At 43.4% G+C, this 16837-nt stretch overlaps 1 protein-coding gene across 5 annotated transcripts in view; it reads right to left on the bottom strand.

Annotated features, from left to right (window-relative positions):
• The window catches only part of TCF7L1 (transcription factor 7 like 1), a 125839-nt gene that overhangs the window by 24989 nt on the left and 84013 nt on the right, over nt 1-16837 (bottom strand). For all 5 annotated transcript variants that reach the window (XM_069214235.1, XM_069214236.1, XM_069214238.1 and 2 more), the window contains 3 exons: nt 1942-2071; nt 1205-1307; nt 154-237 (listed from right to left, as the gene is read on the bottom strand). In XM_069214235.1, the coding sequence (XP_069070336.1) occupies nt 154-237; nt 1205-1307; nt 1942-2071 (317 nt within the window). The remainder of the gene's footprint in view (nt 1-153; nt 238-1204; nt 1308-1941; nt 2072-16837) is intronic.

Below are 16837 nucleotides of genomic sequence, written 5' to 3'. Positions count from 1 at the left end.
TGTTTAACTGTGGATGGCTTGCCCTTTAACAGATATTTATTGTTACCCAACTTACTGATACTTATTTCATCGACCTGAAGTGGAAGAAACACATATTGGACACACTTGGATTCAAAGTAAGTGATCATAGGATCAAGCACAGAGTGTACTCACCTCGACATAGAAGCATTCATAGCCAGAGTTGGATACGGGTATCGAAATCCTCCGGGAGGGATGGAATACATCGGCTGACCCTGCCTTAATTAAGGAAGCAAAGAAGACAGCTTAGTTACTCACAGTTTTATCCTGATGCCACAAATATGAAATATAAAAGGAAATAATGACAACATAATAGGGAATGGAAAGGTCTGTTGTTGTAAACACACTTCACCTCTGAAAGGACGTGCAAACTACGCACTCACCACCTACCTTCTGAGGAATACATAGCCATACCTGTTTCAGCAAATGCCACAAAACCCATCCTTTTCCTGAGATGAAGCATTACACTGTCAAACGTAACTCATAGCGCGGAACCATATCAGACTAATATAGAACAAGAAGGATCTGAATCATATTCCATTTCAAATCTTCGAGACTTTATCCCTTCTCACGTCCACAAGGAACTGAAAACGAATCTATTCAAGCTACATCTCAAAGTGAAATGACGCAGATGACAGACCACCTCAAACAGGTCCCACTCCAAATTCACCTTCTCGTCTATCTGAAGTTCTGCCACTCTTCTCACATTCTCACCAATCCTTGTATGCATAATTCCCCTTTTGCACTGTAAACCCTAGCCATTGTTTTTGTACCCCTCCACCAATATCACAAGCGTCCCCCACATTTCTTCACTAACCACAGTAGAATCTCCATTATGTACAGCACACCACTGCTTTGTGGTTTTGTGCTGTTAAGCTACATATATATCATAAATAAATGATGACAGCAACGTTCCAGGTTCTGACTTTTTTTCCTATACGCATAATAACATTTAGAACAAGGAATAAAAAAGAGATATAAGAGAGACAACAAATAAGACAGGAGGACTAATGGGTGGAGAGAAGACAAAGGAAAATAGCAAAACAAGAGAATGCAGTAGGTAGACTGCAGAGTGAAAGGGGTGAAAAACACAAAGGAGTCTGGGAAAGGGAAAACGTAATACGCAGAGATGCGGGGTATTTAAATGATGTAGCGATAAAGCAGTTAAAAAAAAAAAAAACCTTACTGTGGCATCAGCCAGCCTAGAGGATGAGGGATTTGGCCAACAGCTCCTGGAGACAAGGGATAACACGGTGAGAGTTCCGACGGGTGAGGCGGCCGTGGAATTCCTAGAGTAAATAGTGCAAGGTGAGGTGTAAAATCAAAACTAAATTGGTGAACATAAGTAAAGCAGAATTTCGGACATTAGAAAAACCCACATCCTGATTCTACTCTATAGACAGTCTGCAACCACCCAATCAAAGATATTTTCAAGCTGCATAATGAGGATTACCCTTCTTCATCCAAATCTGAAGTATCACCCAATCAAAGATATTTTCAAGCTGCATAATGAGGATTACCCTCCTTCACCCAAGTCTGAAGTATCAATGCACAATGCCTCTTTCCCTCTATGATGTGTTGTCACACAAGTTGATAAGTGATCCAGTTACATATATTTTTTTTTACTAGTGATGTAACACTTTATATGTGTTGTTTAGTACAAGTGCATTCTCTCCTTTGAAAATTACTTGAAAACTGTTGTACCCATTCCATGGAGTTTACATGGCATAACTTTTACTGGAAATCAAACCTCTCCTGCCAATGACGCCTGACACATACCCATGCCTTGTCTGCTTTTCTGGGCACAGCATGCTAGCGTGAGTTATCAATTTCTGTACAGGCCAGTGTGCCTTTGCACTGCATCACAGTGCCATTGGTGGACACTGCGATGATTTACTCAACTTAAGGCTGCTGCTCACTCACCTGTCTTTGGGTCTATCTCAGGCGAGAGATGAGGTGGCGTGCCTGGTGAGAAGTGTTCGTTGCTGTAGGTGATAAGCGGAGTCAGGGGATGCATGTGATGGGAGTGTTGCACCACTGGAACCTTGTTCGACTGCAAGCAATAAAGAAAAAGTCTGGTCAGTATGGCACTAGCGCTAACATATTTTACTCATACCTGAATGTCTCATAGAGATGTCTTAGTCTAATATAGAATCATTAAAACCAAAAACAAAACCAAGTGACCTTGGTTAAGTGGGACCCATATTCACAGTGTAGGTTTTAGCTGACAGCTTTCCTGGCCATAGAGGACAGCAAGATACAGTACAACTGATTCAGATCACCCCTTAATAATGAAAAGCAATCCAGCAACATTTTAGGGTGCATATAAGGCGTATTTAAGTTCGACAAAATTAATAAAATCTCCATTTGTCAAATGTATCTATTTATTTTGAGCATTAAAATTTCAACCAGAAATATTGTACATATTCATAGTTTACGTGTGGTACACAGAACAATAGAAGGACTGAGTGGGGTAAGAGAAACCAATTAGGTAATGAATGAAGAGCGTATTGAGGATTCACATATAGAGGGACTTGTTAATTATTTATGTTTGCTTAAGGAGTAGTGAAAATGAAGGGAATCTCTAATATGAAACACAAACATTTGGCATAAGGTTGGGGGAGGGGAGTTTCAGTAAAGTTTTCAGTTGTTTATGAACTGCAAACTACGTTTTAGTGAAACTATCTTAGTTCCAAGCAGGGCTGGCCCAGCCATATTAAATGAATGTTGTATATTATATGTTTTCATAATTTCCTCCTTTCAGGCAACACCACCAGCAGTAGAGGTTATATGCGCACTCAGCTACAAAATTCAACGCATCCCTAGATACAATCCAGAGTAATCAAATTTAGTGATACCAACACTGTGGTTTTCAATCTGGAAGGAGGTGCTGCAGACCATTTCATATTAAAATTAGATAAATGCGGTAAGGCTAGATTAGGATGAAAAAGGACTGGCTTTACAGACTCAGAGGGCATGTGCCCAGTGTCTGAAGTATATAGATGCAGAAGATGGAAGAGGGTCGCTCACACACTAAACATTCTCTACTGCTGCACTGATTCCAGATTTAAATCTACTAGCAGATAATACAGCATTCTAGTCTTACTAAAATGTATAACACATGGAGTAGTGGGGGATAGCAAGTAGAAAGATCTGTCATCTTGGAAGCAACTTGAAGAGATGAGTAGGGATGAGCGTTGGGCACAGACAGGCAAGCAATTTTAGCTTTGTTCCCAGGGCCAAAGATCGCCAACCTGATGTTGGTTTCATTCTCTCATCGATAGGATATTGTACCCTCTGGGACCACGAGAATACAGCTTTCCCTGTTTGGATGGTGTGGAAAGGACTAAGGATAGCAACACAGTCTCACAAAGTCAAGTTCCCAAAAAGTATGAAAACTAGCAAATTGGTATTTCATAAATTATGTACATTTCTACACAGTGCAAAGCCCCTTACAGACTTCCATTACAGGGCAGTGGAGTGGTTGGGTGAAGGGAAGCCTTTGTAATGAAAACATAGGACATGGCAAATGTCTGGGACCAACAAGTAAAGCAAGTGTTGGGAGAAAAAGCCAGAGATCAGATCATATCCATGATCAAAAAAGTAGCAGCAGACTCGCTGGGCGTGCTGCTTCACTGGTCTCATATTGGAACTCATAAAAGATCACCCTTACAGGAGAAAAGGGCAGCTTCAAGCTGACGATGATGCTTGCAGTCCTTGAGCTCTTTTCTATTATCATTACTTGAAAACTGCCTCTACCCAAGCGAAAGACAATTCTATCTCAAGCAGGTCAAAAAATGACAGTGCTGAAGTATGTGCAAGTGTGGCAGGCTATAACTGTACATGGTTACCACTGCGAACATTCTCAAGTTCACAGTTGTTGATGCCTCTATGTAGATACACTCTAGACTGAAGCTGAGAAGGTGTGAGATTTCAGTACTGGCAGAAGCAAACCCAGGAACAACTGCATATTTAATTCTAACCAAGATAATACTAAACTGATTATTGCAGCTAAAAACAATGATCTCCTATACACAGAAAAGTTCTTACTCTCAAGAGGACAGTTTGTAACCCTGCAAGACCTCAAGGGCATATGAAGATGAGGACAAGTCCTCTTCCAAAAAGCAGAATGGGTTTCCATTCAGGACTAGCACTACACAAGTCACTGAACAATACTCAATAGACAATGCTCTTCATTCAGTATTCTAAATCTATGCTCAAAGGACGTTCTGTGTGTAAGGAAATTTAAGACACAACTATTGCCTCCGGGAGTCACGACTCCGATCGACCCCACTGCTGTGGTTATATCACGCAGATCAGTAAACTATTCGCACCCAGCCGTTCTTCTGAAAGAAGATACTCAATTTCACACCTTCCCCAGCTCTTCCAGAATTCCTAGTTGTGAAATGAATTATATGCCACGAGTCTGCACCACTTGTTGCTAGCCTTCAGCTAACAATCAGCATAAACAGTAACAAGGGAAACAGCAAAACTAACGGGATTTATTTATAGTTTCCACATAATATAACCACAAACCAGGTATTTATTTGAATTCATTTTTAAACTGCCACTGTTCAGCCTTGGCACAGCCCACGTGAATTAAGGAGCCCTACTAAGGTGAATGGAATGTGGTATTCCGTCGGCAGACATGGACTCCAATGGAAGGCCTGGGGGACAGCTGAAATCCTACAGGCGATAGGTGCAGCGTTTGCCTCTTCCGGTACATAAGGTGTTCTCAGTGAGAAACGGTGTTGCTGCAACCAGAGAGAAACGGTATTCTGCAGCGGAGTGATGAAATGGCTGCTTCCTTTGAGAGAAGTGCTACAAATGGTGCCAGCGAGGTAGGAGACGAATGCCTTCTTTAGATGACATATTCTGTTAGAGGACAATGCTCTCAGTGCCTCCATTGAGTGTTGTGGCAGTATCCTACATGCAAGGTGTGAAATGGTGATTTCTGCAAGATGTGGCATCTCCATTGATAAATTATGAAATTATGCAATGCATTTTTGTCACACGGGTAAGATGTGACATGGTCACCTTCCCTAACAGGTGCGGTTTTCTTCAGAGATGAGTATGCATAGTTGTATTTTCAAAGATGTGTTTGCACCGTCTCCAATAGGTGGGGGAGAAGTAGTTGCCTCCATTGAACTAAAGCATGGGTACTTGCAAACATTTCCCCAAAGGCCACAAAGTATGGTCTGTAGTGTGAAAAGGGCCACATTAATGCCAAGACGGTGGGAGTGGGGCGTTGTAGGGGAAAGGGGTTTACATGGTCATAGCGGAAGTGAATCATTGTATATTCAGGGAGTCATGGTGTTATTTTGGGGGTTGCATTCCATATGGTCCTCTAAATGAAGCCCCTAATAGGCCATAGATTTGACAATATTGTGTTATGCTGTCTTTGAAGCGCTGTGCCCTCTACCACACTTTGGGGTAAGCCTTCTCTGCTTGCTATCATTACCTTGAGAGAACCAAGTGCTATGGTATAGAAATTAAATAGAATTGCACGATGTGAAACCAGAAAAAAATAGTATCAATCCCAGCTTCCCCACGTGATTAAACTATGTGATCCATGAAATATATGAGTTCAGGATATACACTGTACAAAACCTTCACTTGTAATGGATTTAATAAACTATATTGTTATCCATGTGTAATAAAAACCCAGGCTACCCAGAGGGTTCCATGTGGCAGATGACCTGCCTCCTAGTTCATCACTCACAATGTTGCATGGGTTATAGGCGGCATGAATGTTTCTGCGTTAATTTTTGTAAACTATCAGTTTTAAAAAATACTTCAGAATGCACTGATATCATCTGATGTACTAATGTGAAACCACATCTGCATGTTCATGATATAATGTTTTTGAATTTAGAAGAAGCTGCATCATATTCTACACTTTTGTTTTAAGATTTCTCAAATAATGAATATGTTCATATAGTTAAGTGGTGAAGGGCACTTTATTTGCTTCTTATCTTTTACTTTAACATGTAAATACACCCTTGCCCCTTTCAATTTTTTTCTGAATGTTAATGCTGTCTCAAGTAAACAGCAGTAGTTCAGCTGGGGGCCACATGTAAAGGTCCGGAGGGCTACATGTAAAGGTCCAGAGGGCTACATGTAAAGGTCCAGAGGGCTACATGTAAAGGTCCAGAGGGCCGCATGGGGCCCCCGGGCCGTATTTTGAGTATCACTGAGCTAAAGCATCAAGCACTGCCTCTACTGGGAGACAATCACATAGTACAAATCTACTTATCTGTTTCTCAGGGAAGGCCATTCTCTATATTTGTACAGAGCTGGCCACAATGGCTGTCAGCAACATGCCTTTTGGACACAACTTCTGACAACCAATAACTTGTTTTTTGGACACATGTTACTGCACGTATGATCTACCACGGGAGAGGATGTACGACTCATCTAAGCTGCTTACATCACATTTCTAAGACTAGGGAACAATCCCAAGCTGACGGTCATAATGCCCATAGCCCGTGAAATAAAGAGGGGCTGATGAGCTTCCCTGCCAATATAAATGTTCCCCAATACTACCCAAGTTGTGATCAGACAACACGTTTTATTGGTTATTGGCAGAATCCTCTTCTCTGGGCACTGAACAAAATGTTTAGATATTTTCCATAGGCTTTAAAAGTTGTTTATAATGTCATTTGCATTGGTTTTCAGTCACCTTGGAAAATAAGTTATATTTGGTATAAAAGCTCCGACAATCAATGACCCCACTAATAATGGCAGAGTATAACGAAGTGCCCAGTTAAACCCCAGACCGAATCACACCAGGAACATGGGATGAGTGGAGTATAGCTAGGGCCACTGGAATTATGCAGCAAGGTTGCCTAATTTATGATGCATGATAAGGCAAATAATGCAGCATAGGGCGCACATTTTGTGATACTACTGCGCTTGTCTGAAACATGCCCAGTAAACAGTAGTGACTGCTCTTGTCCACCAAGGTGCCACATGAAATGAGCTGTTGTGTTGCACACTGACCGCGAGCCCTACTAGTAACCAGGCTGTAGAGCAACTCCAGTAGTACCAACTGACCAAAGTGCTAGAGGGATAGTCGAAATACTGGAGAATCCCACTACAGAACACAATGACGGCATTGATAACTTTCAGCAATTCTGAGGAACATCTCTAAGAATACGGGACACCATTCTCAACCAAAACGTCAAGTGTTCTGAAGGCAACAACTGTCTGCACAAATTGAATGACTACCCACGCGATTGCAAAAAGAATTGGATTCTCTAAGATATGTCTACATTTTTCTTTACAGAGTACCACCTCTATGAAGAGACACGTTGTGAAAAGGTTTAGAGGGGAGAAACGGAGGAGCAGAACAGGATGCTAACTTGCTTAGGCCTTGTAGGTTCCTGTAATTTCATTTTTTTTTTTTTTAGTCATGAACAAAGACTTATTTACTAAGAGAAACAGACTACGGAAAAGACACGAAAGAAGTAGACGCTGAGGTTTCGAGGACAATGCTTTCAAGAGCCACAGCCTCATTTCCAGCATGCACTGTTGTTACAGCCAACTCTAATGGAGATATTTGTGTACTTCGCTCTATATAGAAAGAAAAACAATGTTTTTAAAAGCAAGTTTCAACAAAGAAAGAAATCCTATGGTTCAGGTCCTAGCTCCACCACCCCCCTTGGAAAACGTTCCTACTCCCGTCATCCCTCTGAGCTAAATTGACCGTGTGCAGAAGTGGAGTCTCTGAATGGAAGAGCCAATAAGCCCTCAACAAAAGGCAGGATTCTGGGCTGAGGCACTCATACAAAAGAAGGAAGACATGATTGACAGATGTAGGAGTGGGCCTTTTAGGAGCATCATGCATTGAGAAGACCTGGTCTGCCCACCCACAAGCCCAAGGATGGCTTATTGCTATAAAAAAGGGTTCTCCAAAATGGGAATGTAAAATGACAGCTATTTATTTGAAGTATGGGGTACTTTGGGGCCTTCAGGTAAATAAGTGATCTAAGAGGACTTAATGGATCCCTAAAACCAACATAATACAAGGATCTCTGTTATTGCCAGCCATAAGTGCCTGCAGGAAGCATCGTTTGCGAAGGGAAACTGAGTGGGAATAAGATAAGGGAGTGGACTAGTGAGAGCCTGTGTGCACACTGTGAATGTGTCTACAAGTGGCCTTCATGTTGGAAGGTAGTTTGGGGGGGGGGGGGGGAGGGGGGCGCTGCGAATCCCATGATTACCGGGTCTCCATGCATGCTGTGCAGAAATAGCTGCCAACAGCAGTGTGCCTACAGAGAAGGGGCCACTCGCACGAGCATTTCATGAGACCACAAACAGTCCTCTTATTTTATTTCAGAACAAGTTGTCAAATGAGACACTGAACTAGTACAGGCCGTGAGTACTATTATACTGCCCTCTTCCACGTCTAAAACTGCCTTACTTTTTTTAAGCATCACACTTACCCTACTCCACAAAACAGTCCTGAAACAAGGGAAATGGGCTTTTAGTGGAATAGGGTCTCACCTGAGGTGTGCAGCTCATCACTAAAATGAATAACGGCTACAGAGTTTTTGAGCCAATATTTCTATTTACATTGCAGCTTTGCTTGCCCGTTTGCAATCACTTTCTCATTAGACTGAATAAATAAGTACAAATTCAAAATTCTCAGAGTTTCTCAAACCAGTGAACTCAAGTGTGCCTCAGGGTAAAGCCATGTCAAACTCCAATAGTTCCGGCCCAATCGGTGAGAGCTGGATATCAGCAATATACAATCTGGGGAGCAAACACTGCCGCCTCACAGGCTGGCGTGAGGGTGTGCTGGACACCCTGGGGAGGGGGGAGCTGGTACTTCTAGCTCATGGCATCCCCCGGGCCTAGGTATTGACACAGGTGACAGAATATCAGGTGGAGCTTACGTCTGTAAACAGTCCTCTTCCTGGGAACGCCTACAGAGCCCACACCTCGTCTGTGGGACTCCAGGACTGCAGATAGGGGGCTACCAGGATCCCAATTCACACCTCCGGAGCGTAAGCACTTACTCACCGCTACATTAAATCCTGTTAATAATCAATTATTGGTAAAAATGGATTTAAAACGCTCGCCAATTACTTCTTCTAATCCCCTTTTTATTTCTTTTGTTGTGTTCCTATGCCCACGAAACACCCACGTTGGCACTCGGGTCCCTGAACTGGTATATCAGATATTTACCCCCCTTCCCTCTTGCCAACACTATCTGAGTGTCTGGCAGTGTAACAAACAAAGACGTGTGGCACACGCAGCCTCGATATGTCCTCGAATGAAAGACACACGATAGGGTACCTGTGGAAATTAGTGCCATAGGTGTGTCATAGCAGGCCTTGGGCAGCGCTGCACGCTTGCTGCGGTGTACATGCAGGTAAGGCCCACACCAGATGCGTAACGCAGGCCCCTGTGGTCCGGGGGATGGGATGGGTGGGTTTGGAACCCTTCACGGGGACACATCCCGCCCAAGGCCAATGAAAATCTGTGAAATATGCGAGAACTCCTTCATTACATTCTGCACGGTGGGGTGGCATCATTTGCGTTACTCCGCTAGAAGCGCAGTGGCTCTCTATAAGAGCCAAGGCAGCACAGCCGTGACGGACTGACCCACAATCCGCGACACGTGAAGATGCCGACAGTGCGGGGGGGGGGGGGGGGGGGGGGGGGAAGAGACAGTTCGGCCAAGCCTGGCACGCCCGCCTCCCGGTGGCTCAAGTCTCGGAGAAGTAGGCAGAGGGTGCCTTGCCTACATTCCAGTGGCACAGTGCACGAAGCACAATGAAGTCAAAATGTGAGTGCAGAAGGTTTAATCATTGCCTTTTGTGCTCTCACGACCTGTCCCTGACCTCAGCAGCCGTGAGCGACTAGATTAGCGTCACCATTGTCTCTTCGGGGTATGACCGCTTCGCATTCTCCTGACGCCCCTGGCCGAACAGCCAGAGTTATCTCTGCCAACGTGGCTGCCATCCGCGTGAGCTGGGTGCTCCTGGCGCGCCTGGCACAGTCGCGGAAGGAAGACAAGGAAATCCTGGGGACGCGGGAGGGCATAAGAGGGAAGGAAGGGGAGCCTGGCAGGAGTTCCTGTGGGACACAGATGGGCGAGCCATGGAAGGCAGACAGACATTCAGAATTAGGATGCGAAGAGGGGCCCGAGAATCCGGGCAACCTAGTGTCTATGCGACCCCACTGGGACATAACTGGACCCAGGAAGCCAAGAAAAATGTCTGGTCATTGAAGGTATTATGGCATAAGAACCCTCTTGCACAAGAGCAATCTGGGGAAAGCCGACATGGCACACATGGCCAGGATTGCACAAGAGTTGGGAAGGCGTCAGGAGGGAGAGTCTTAGATTAGACGTGACCAGAGGCAATAAGACATCAATGGGGAAGGATGGGTTTATGTACAGTCGGGGCAAGATGGAACAACATGTAACGAAGCCAGGCGAAGGCGCCTGGTGGACAGTGGCACATATACACAAAGATGCCAAAAACACTGAAACCAACACACATACTCCAGTGCAAACAAGCTTACATGATAGGAAGCAAGGTAGGAGTCTCTGTAAAGGATGGCACAAAGTGTGATCCTGGGGAAATCCTCTGGGACAATCCCAGACAGGCTGCAGAAAAGGAGAAGTCATGTAAAGATTGTGAAGCCCTTTGAAACAAAAGTGAACATGTGTCAAGATTGAAAGCCTGACTAGAAGGAAGAGAGCGAGTCCACAGCAATGCAGCGCTTCTGTAAAGATTGGCATGGAGGAAGATGGGATTCACGGAAAGCCTGCCTGGCACATGTGAATGAGGATCTCACTACTTGCACCTAAGAAGATCATTCCAGGGCACAGCATGGCACTGACTGCCACGTTGGGAGCATCAGAAGGGAAGCTGAAATGTTTTCTAAATAAAGTTGAGAGCACTAGATTGCTTTGCCACTAGTCAGAAATATCCTGCAAAGGTACCAGGGAGTCCTAAATGGTTCCAACAACCTACGTGTAAAATGGGCAGAAAGTGGGGAACAAATACTACTCAAAAAGCAATAAAGTTTTAAAAAGCACAGTGAATGTTCACTGAGTGGCCATCTTCAAGAGCCAGAAGGAATCCCTGAACCACAGAGCATGCAGGTCACAATTGAGAAATCAGGTGTGCTATGGAAGAGCGCCCCCCCCAACATGGGGGGGCGCGGCCCCTTAGGGATCGGGGACGCCGGGGCCGAGCCTCGCACTAGTTGTGCGCAGGCTGGCCATGGGCTTCCGCTCGCGCGTCTCAGCGACTATAGCAGTTTATATATATTAAAGTTTGCAGTGAAATGTTTTAGTGAGTAAGGTGCATATGATGACTTACATGAATTGTGTTTATGAATTTCTATGAAAGTATATTTAAAATAAATACTTCTTCCATCAAACAAAAACTGTCTTGTCGGTTGGTGTATGACCGGTGTTGGGGTAAGGCCCCTATGGCGGCCTCCGAGTCCTATGAGCCATATTGTCTTCTTAGCTTTAGTCGCGGTTGTATCAGTCCTCTACACTGCCATAGATGACACTGCAGTACACTAAAGCAAGTCGCAGTGATCATTGTGGTTGTCATGAGATAGAACACTGTTTGATGACTTGCAGAAAGAACATTAGCTATCCGTGACTGCCCACAGTTCTGCACAGGGAAGTAGGTGAGGTGATCTTCTAAAAGTTACCCCAGCCCAAGTTCCAACAGCAGAGGTCCAATGAGCTGGAGACCTTAACGCTTCATCAAATGACACTACCGTAACTGAGTCAGGTCTTTGAACCGCCTCCCTTATCCTGGTAGCTCCAAACCCAGAGACAGACCGACACCCACTTTCACATTCTTATGCATGGAGTCATCATAGAAAGCAGATGAGGAATACACATTTAAAGTCACAAAGTGGTCAAAATCTATGTTGTGTGATCATTTACCACAACAGCTTTATGACCTAGTTTTACAAGGGCGAGAAATAAACTTCAACTGGGACTGGGGCAGATGAAAAAATATCACAGGAAGGCAACCGTAATTTCACTTCTGTGCGTCCCCCTGCAGGTCCTTTGTGCAACACACCTGTCTTAAAGGCAGAATGGCATTTTCTTCTACACCCCATGAACTTGTGTGGGACACAGATGGGCTAGCAAGGGAGCTCGCCAAGGGTTATGGTGGCCCTTATTCATATCAATCAATCAAACACGCACACACACACACACACACACACACACACTTCTATTCTGTATTCGTCAAGCCACAATCTCGCTACCTAACCATAATAAACATTTGCTAAAGACTTGCCAGTTGGAACTGTATTAACATTTATGCAAAAAACTGACTTCCTCGGAGATAGTAAGTAACTTGCCCATCTGTTACTTTGCCATGGTTAAAGTACCTAAAGTAAGTGAAGATATCATACCAAACTTTCCCCCAACCCCTTCAATTAATTTGACCAAAATGACATTTTAGCACAAATATTATGGTGGCGCTGATTGTTTACTTTAGAGACGAGCACAAGAACAGTTGTTTCTTAATTCAATATACTTTAAAATTATATTACTTGCCACGCAAGCCTTTCTTGTAGCTTTGGGGGCCTTGAATTGTATGAATTGTATCACTTGTAAGAGTGTGATGGTTAGTACCTGTGTTGGTACTGTCATTGCCAGCGCTGGGAAGGGAAATATGTGTTACCCACTGCAATGGTCTCCTGACGAGGGCCCTGGTGTTTATTTAGTTTTACAAACTGATCACTAGATCAACCACACAGTCTGAAGACACTGTAATAGATATAGCGGGAAACTAAAGCTCCCCTATGGGAAGGTACTCTCCTGCCAGGTTAATTTCAAAGTGACCGTTACACTCGACAAAGATGGCTGCCTATATTGTTTTTCCCAAGTTAGTAACCTTAGTTTTTAAAAGATTAATGTTTCAATACTGTAGTAAAAATACTCCACAGTTTTTGTAGGGAGTCCCAAAGGGAGCGTCTTCAGGAATTATGCCATCTTAAATCAATCTGTTCTTACTTCAAGTGGGCGCATTAGACTGCAAATCACAATCACCAGTGAAATCATGAGTGGCCTCCTCTCGTTTTGCAAATATTTTTAATACAAGAAAATTAAATTAACAAGTAATTAACAAGTGATTATGTACATGATGCAATATAAAACGTAACCCCTATGAATAAAAGAGTCAAAAGGTTTACAATACTGCCCTCTATAGATTGAATTGTCCTCAAGGGTAGGGCACTCCAGCCTACTGCCACCATGCCCGCCATGTACATCTTTTGTGCAGCCAGTTTTGCTATTGTAATCCTTGACATCAACAGTACCTTGAGCATGGCAAAGAGCATATTTCTTAGTGAGGCACATTTAATTTCTACATTTCTCTAGAACACTTTTTACCTGAACTCAAAAGCAGGTTGCTTTTCACCAACATTTTGGCAACCTGTTTATCTTCCATCTGCCCAAAACTATGACCAAACCACCACGTAATTGAGTCCCAATCTACATATTTCTTCGTGTTTGCTGTAAAACTAACCTGGTGATCACAGAAGAGAACAAGTCAGTTTCGGGATTAGCTCTGTAGCCAGTGCAAGATCTCTTCAACTAGATAATTACTTTGTTGTTCACATCAAAAGGATCTAATCACCGGCAAACGATCCAAACTCATGTTAGTACCACTATCACGATGTCTAATGATGAACAGGCTCGAGTGCCCTTCAGAAGGCACGGACGATCTCTTGGGAGCACTCTTTTTGCCAAAATTATGTTTCAACAGATGAATAAAAAGCAGATAGTGGGTGATAGGATCAGACAGTGGGTGATAGGATCTTATTAAGTCCTGAACTGAACCATATTTTTCCAGAAAAAAATACTTCAGCATAACCCATTTGTAAACATGAATTAATATCATAGATTTGATCATGAGATCTGAACATTCTTCTTCATTTGCTGTTTAACCATTTTTTAAATTTGACATTTAAATACAAGATAGGCAAATCAACTGTTTTAAAGCCAGTTATTTCGAAGTCATTTTTTTTAATTACATTGCTCATAATTGACTTTCACAACTGAGACGATAACCCTTTATCGTCTGAAGCCCATTCTGCAATATATATCTGTCCCAGCACTTTGTGAGATACTAAAAATCAGACACACACACACACACACACACACACAACTACTTAATGCTCTAATGGGTTATCAATAATCTGTTATCAAATTACTCACCCCCCAGACTGCAAAACAAGGACAAGCACGCTTATAAACTCCCTATGCTCCGAATACCCTCTCCACAGTGCAGCAACACCTGCTCTAAACTATCATTGTAAACTCCTCTGTGCTACAGAGCCCCACTCATTTCCAGCTACTTTAATCCCAAACAATAACATTCAATAAACAGGTAACTCCCGAGCTTAATTCTCATTAAACAACCAGTAACATGTCATCACACCACTAACAAAAGTTTGGAAACATCAATGCCACTTAAAACAAACATGATCAAACTGCTGCTAGCACTTTAAGCCCCAATTCAGTTTTTTCCTAGAAGTTATTGATGCAAGATCTGAAACTAAGTCTCCAAAATCAACAAAACACCAGTGCCCTGGTCCTCTGCATAGAACCGGAAGAACACACAGATGGAGACTTGCCAGTTAAAGCCTTTGGCAGCATGCTGTGTAAAATAAGGCACACTAAAAAGAAGCACAATTCTACACTATATGGACTGTGTTCAGAGAAGAAACCATCACTGCCCATGGAAGGGTCCATGTTACATATTTTTGTATCACAGGACTGACAAGAAAAGCACAATTGTCCACTTCACCTTATTAGGGAGTACTGAGGGAAAACATCAGCTAAAATAAACATGGTTTCCTAAGAAATCCAGCTTGTACAATAAAGCAGGGATGAAGTGGACACAGCATGTCCCTCAAATTATACACAAGGAATGAGGCACACCCAGTGATGAGTCTTACTACAGTGCTTAAGGAAAGTGGTGCTCCCTTCTCTACTGTCGTTCTCCTCACTCCACTTCAGTGATGAGGCCCACAACACAATAACTGTTCTCTGAACTAAGCCCTCTGTCATGGTCATACGGATGGTGAGCTGTAGTGATTAAAGGTAGCCACGGTAAAAGGGCCACATATCAACGCCGATGATGCGGTAGTTTGTATAAAAAAGACAAAGTTATATCCACAGACAACATCATATAAGATAGCATTTGATTATGAAATTAAAATGGTCCATGTTGAATAGATCCCGCTCTGGAAACACAGGCCCAGAAACACATATTTTACGGGAAAACTTGTACTACAGATACAGCAACTCCATGCTCCATTATAACTTTAAAAATTCCTGATTTGTTTTTTCTGGATCTCTGGGAAATATCTTAGCTTCTCCCAGGGCAGACATCACCATATGATTGAGGGACAAGTACTCTTCTCTGAGAGCAACGATGCGTGGGGGACTTGAAACAACATGGGGGCCTTTTAATAGCTTTTCAAGACCCTGCTGCCTGTAAAGAAACACAAAGGCAGGACATTGAAAGGAAAACATACCAGCAGCCACAGAACAAGAGTGGAAAAGCAGAAGAAAACAGCTGTGCAACAGTTCTTTCAGTGAGAGTCAATTCCCAAGTAGACTAAAAGCCACTATTGCACAGGGATGGTAAATAGTGGGAGAAACTCGTGCAGAGTAATGTGAAACCACAAACAGGAAACACACTTAAGAACACAGAAAACAGAGAAGAAACGTTTCAAAACAGCCAATATATACATTTTTTTGTTCATGCCAAAGGACCAAGGTAGAAATACCATGTGACAGACAGAAGGAAGCCCGCAAACAGCTTGTTCCAATGAACATTCCCATAACCAAGAACGATTTGTGCATCCACATCCTACACATGAAAATCTCTTACAATTCAGCAATATTCTCACGGCACACCTTCTATCCTCCTTACCGTGAGCCTCTTCAATCATCACTCCACATAAATCAACATTGCCATGATGGTAGCTTCTCCATGAACCGGCCCCAAAACCACTCCTCTGTGTCAGACTAAAGCTATAAGATGTGTACCAACAGATAAGCAGCTCTACCACGGTGAAGACACCAAGGCACTACCAGACTTTGCTGCTTAAAGTAAAAACGTGGCAAGGGAGGTGCCCCATGACTACCGCCTGGGGCATCAAACCTGGGTTTGTTTTTGGGTCAAAGCCTGCCTACGTTCCCCAGTCCGAGTCAAAAATATAAAAGGCAGCGCAGCCCGATGTGCGAGTTCCAGCGCACATAATTTTGGTTTGCATTACTTTCTGTGTGAAGCATGCTCGCAGGGGACTACGCCTTTTCCTTAGTATCTCCTGAAGCATAAGGTACATTATGGTACAGGATGGTTTCGAATGCCCTGTTTGTAGGGAGAGTCAAACCTTGATGAACTGTCTGCACACCAGCATCTGCCAAGCACTCATCACCCAGCAATGTAAGGGGAAGTAGAGAGAAAGCACACCATACAAGATCAGACATAGCTACTACATGAACAGTTGGGCTAGGCTGGGTTCTCAAAAAGGACACACTTCTGCATGTGCCACTGAACCAGCTGATATGTTCTTAAAACAAGCTGCGCTCACAACTCCGGGAAAGAAAGGAGTAAAAGGCCCGAGCTTGTGAGGGCGGGTGGCCTGGCTTTTAACAGGCAGGTAGAAACATTCCACCTCTGCCTATCCAAACAAAGGCCTCCAGTGAGAACAGGCAGCGTCTGGTTTTTCATATGTGCTGAAGGGAGAGTGTGGTGGGGTGTATTAGACACAGCGATCCCAGTTGAAATTGCAGCACAGATCC

Source organism: Pleurodeles waltl, chromosome 11 (assembly GCF_031143425.1).
Source record: "Pleurodeles waltl isolate 20211129_DDA chromosome 11, aPleWal1.hap1.20221129, whole genome shotgun sequence".
In the NCBI taxonomy this organism is placed as follows: Eukaryota; Metazoa; Chordata; class Amphibia; order Caudata; family Salamandridae; genus Pleurodeles; species Pleurodeles waltl.
This window is presented reverse-complemented; position numbering and strand designations above follow the sequence as displayed.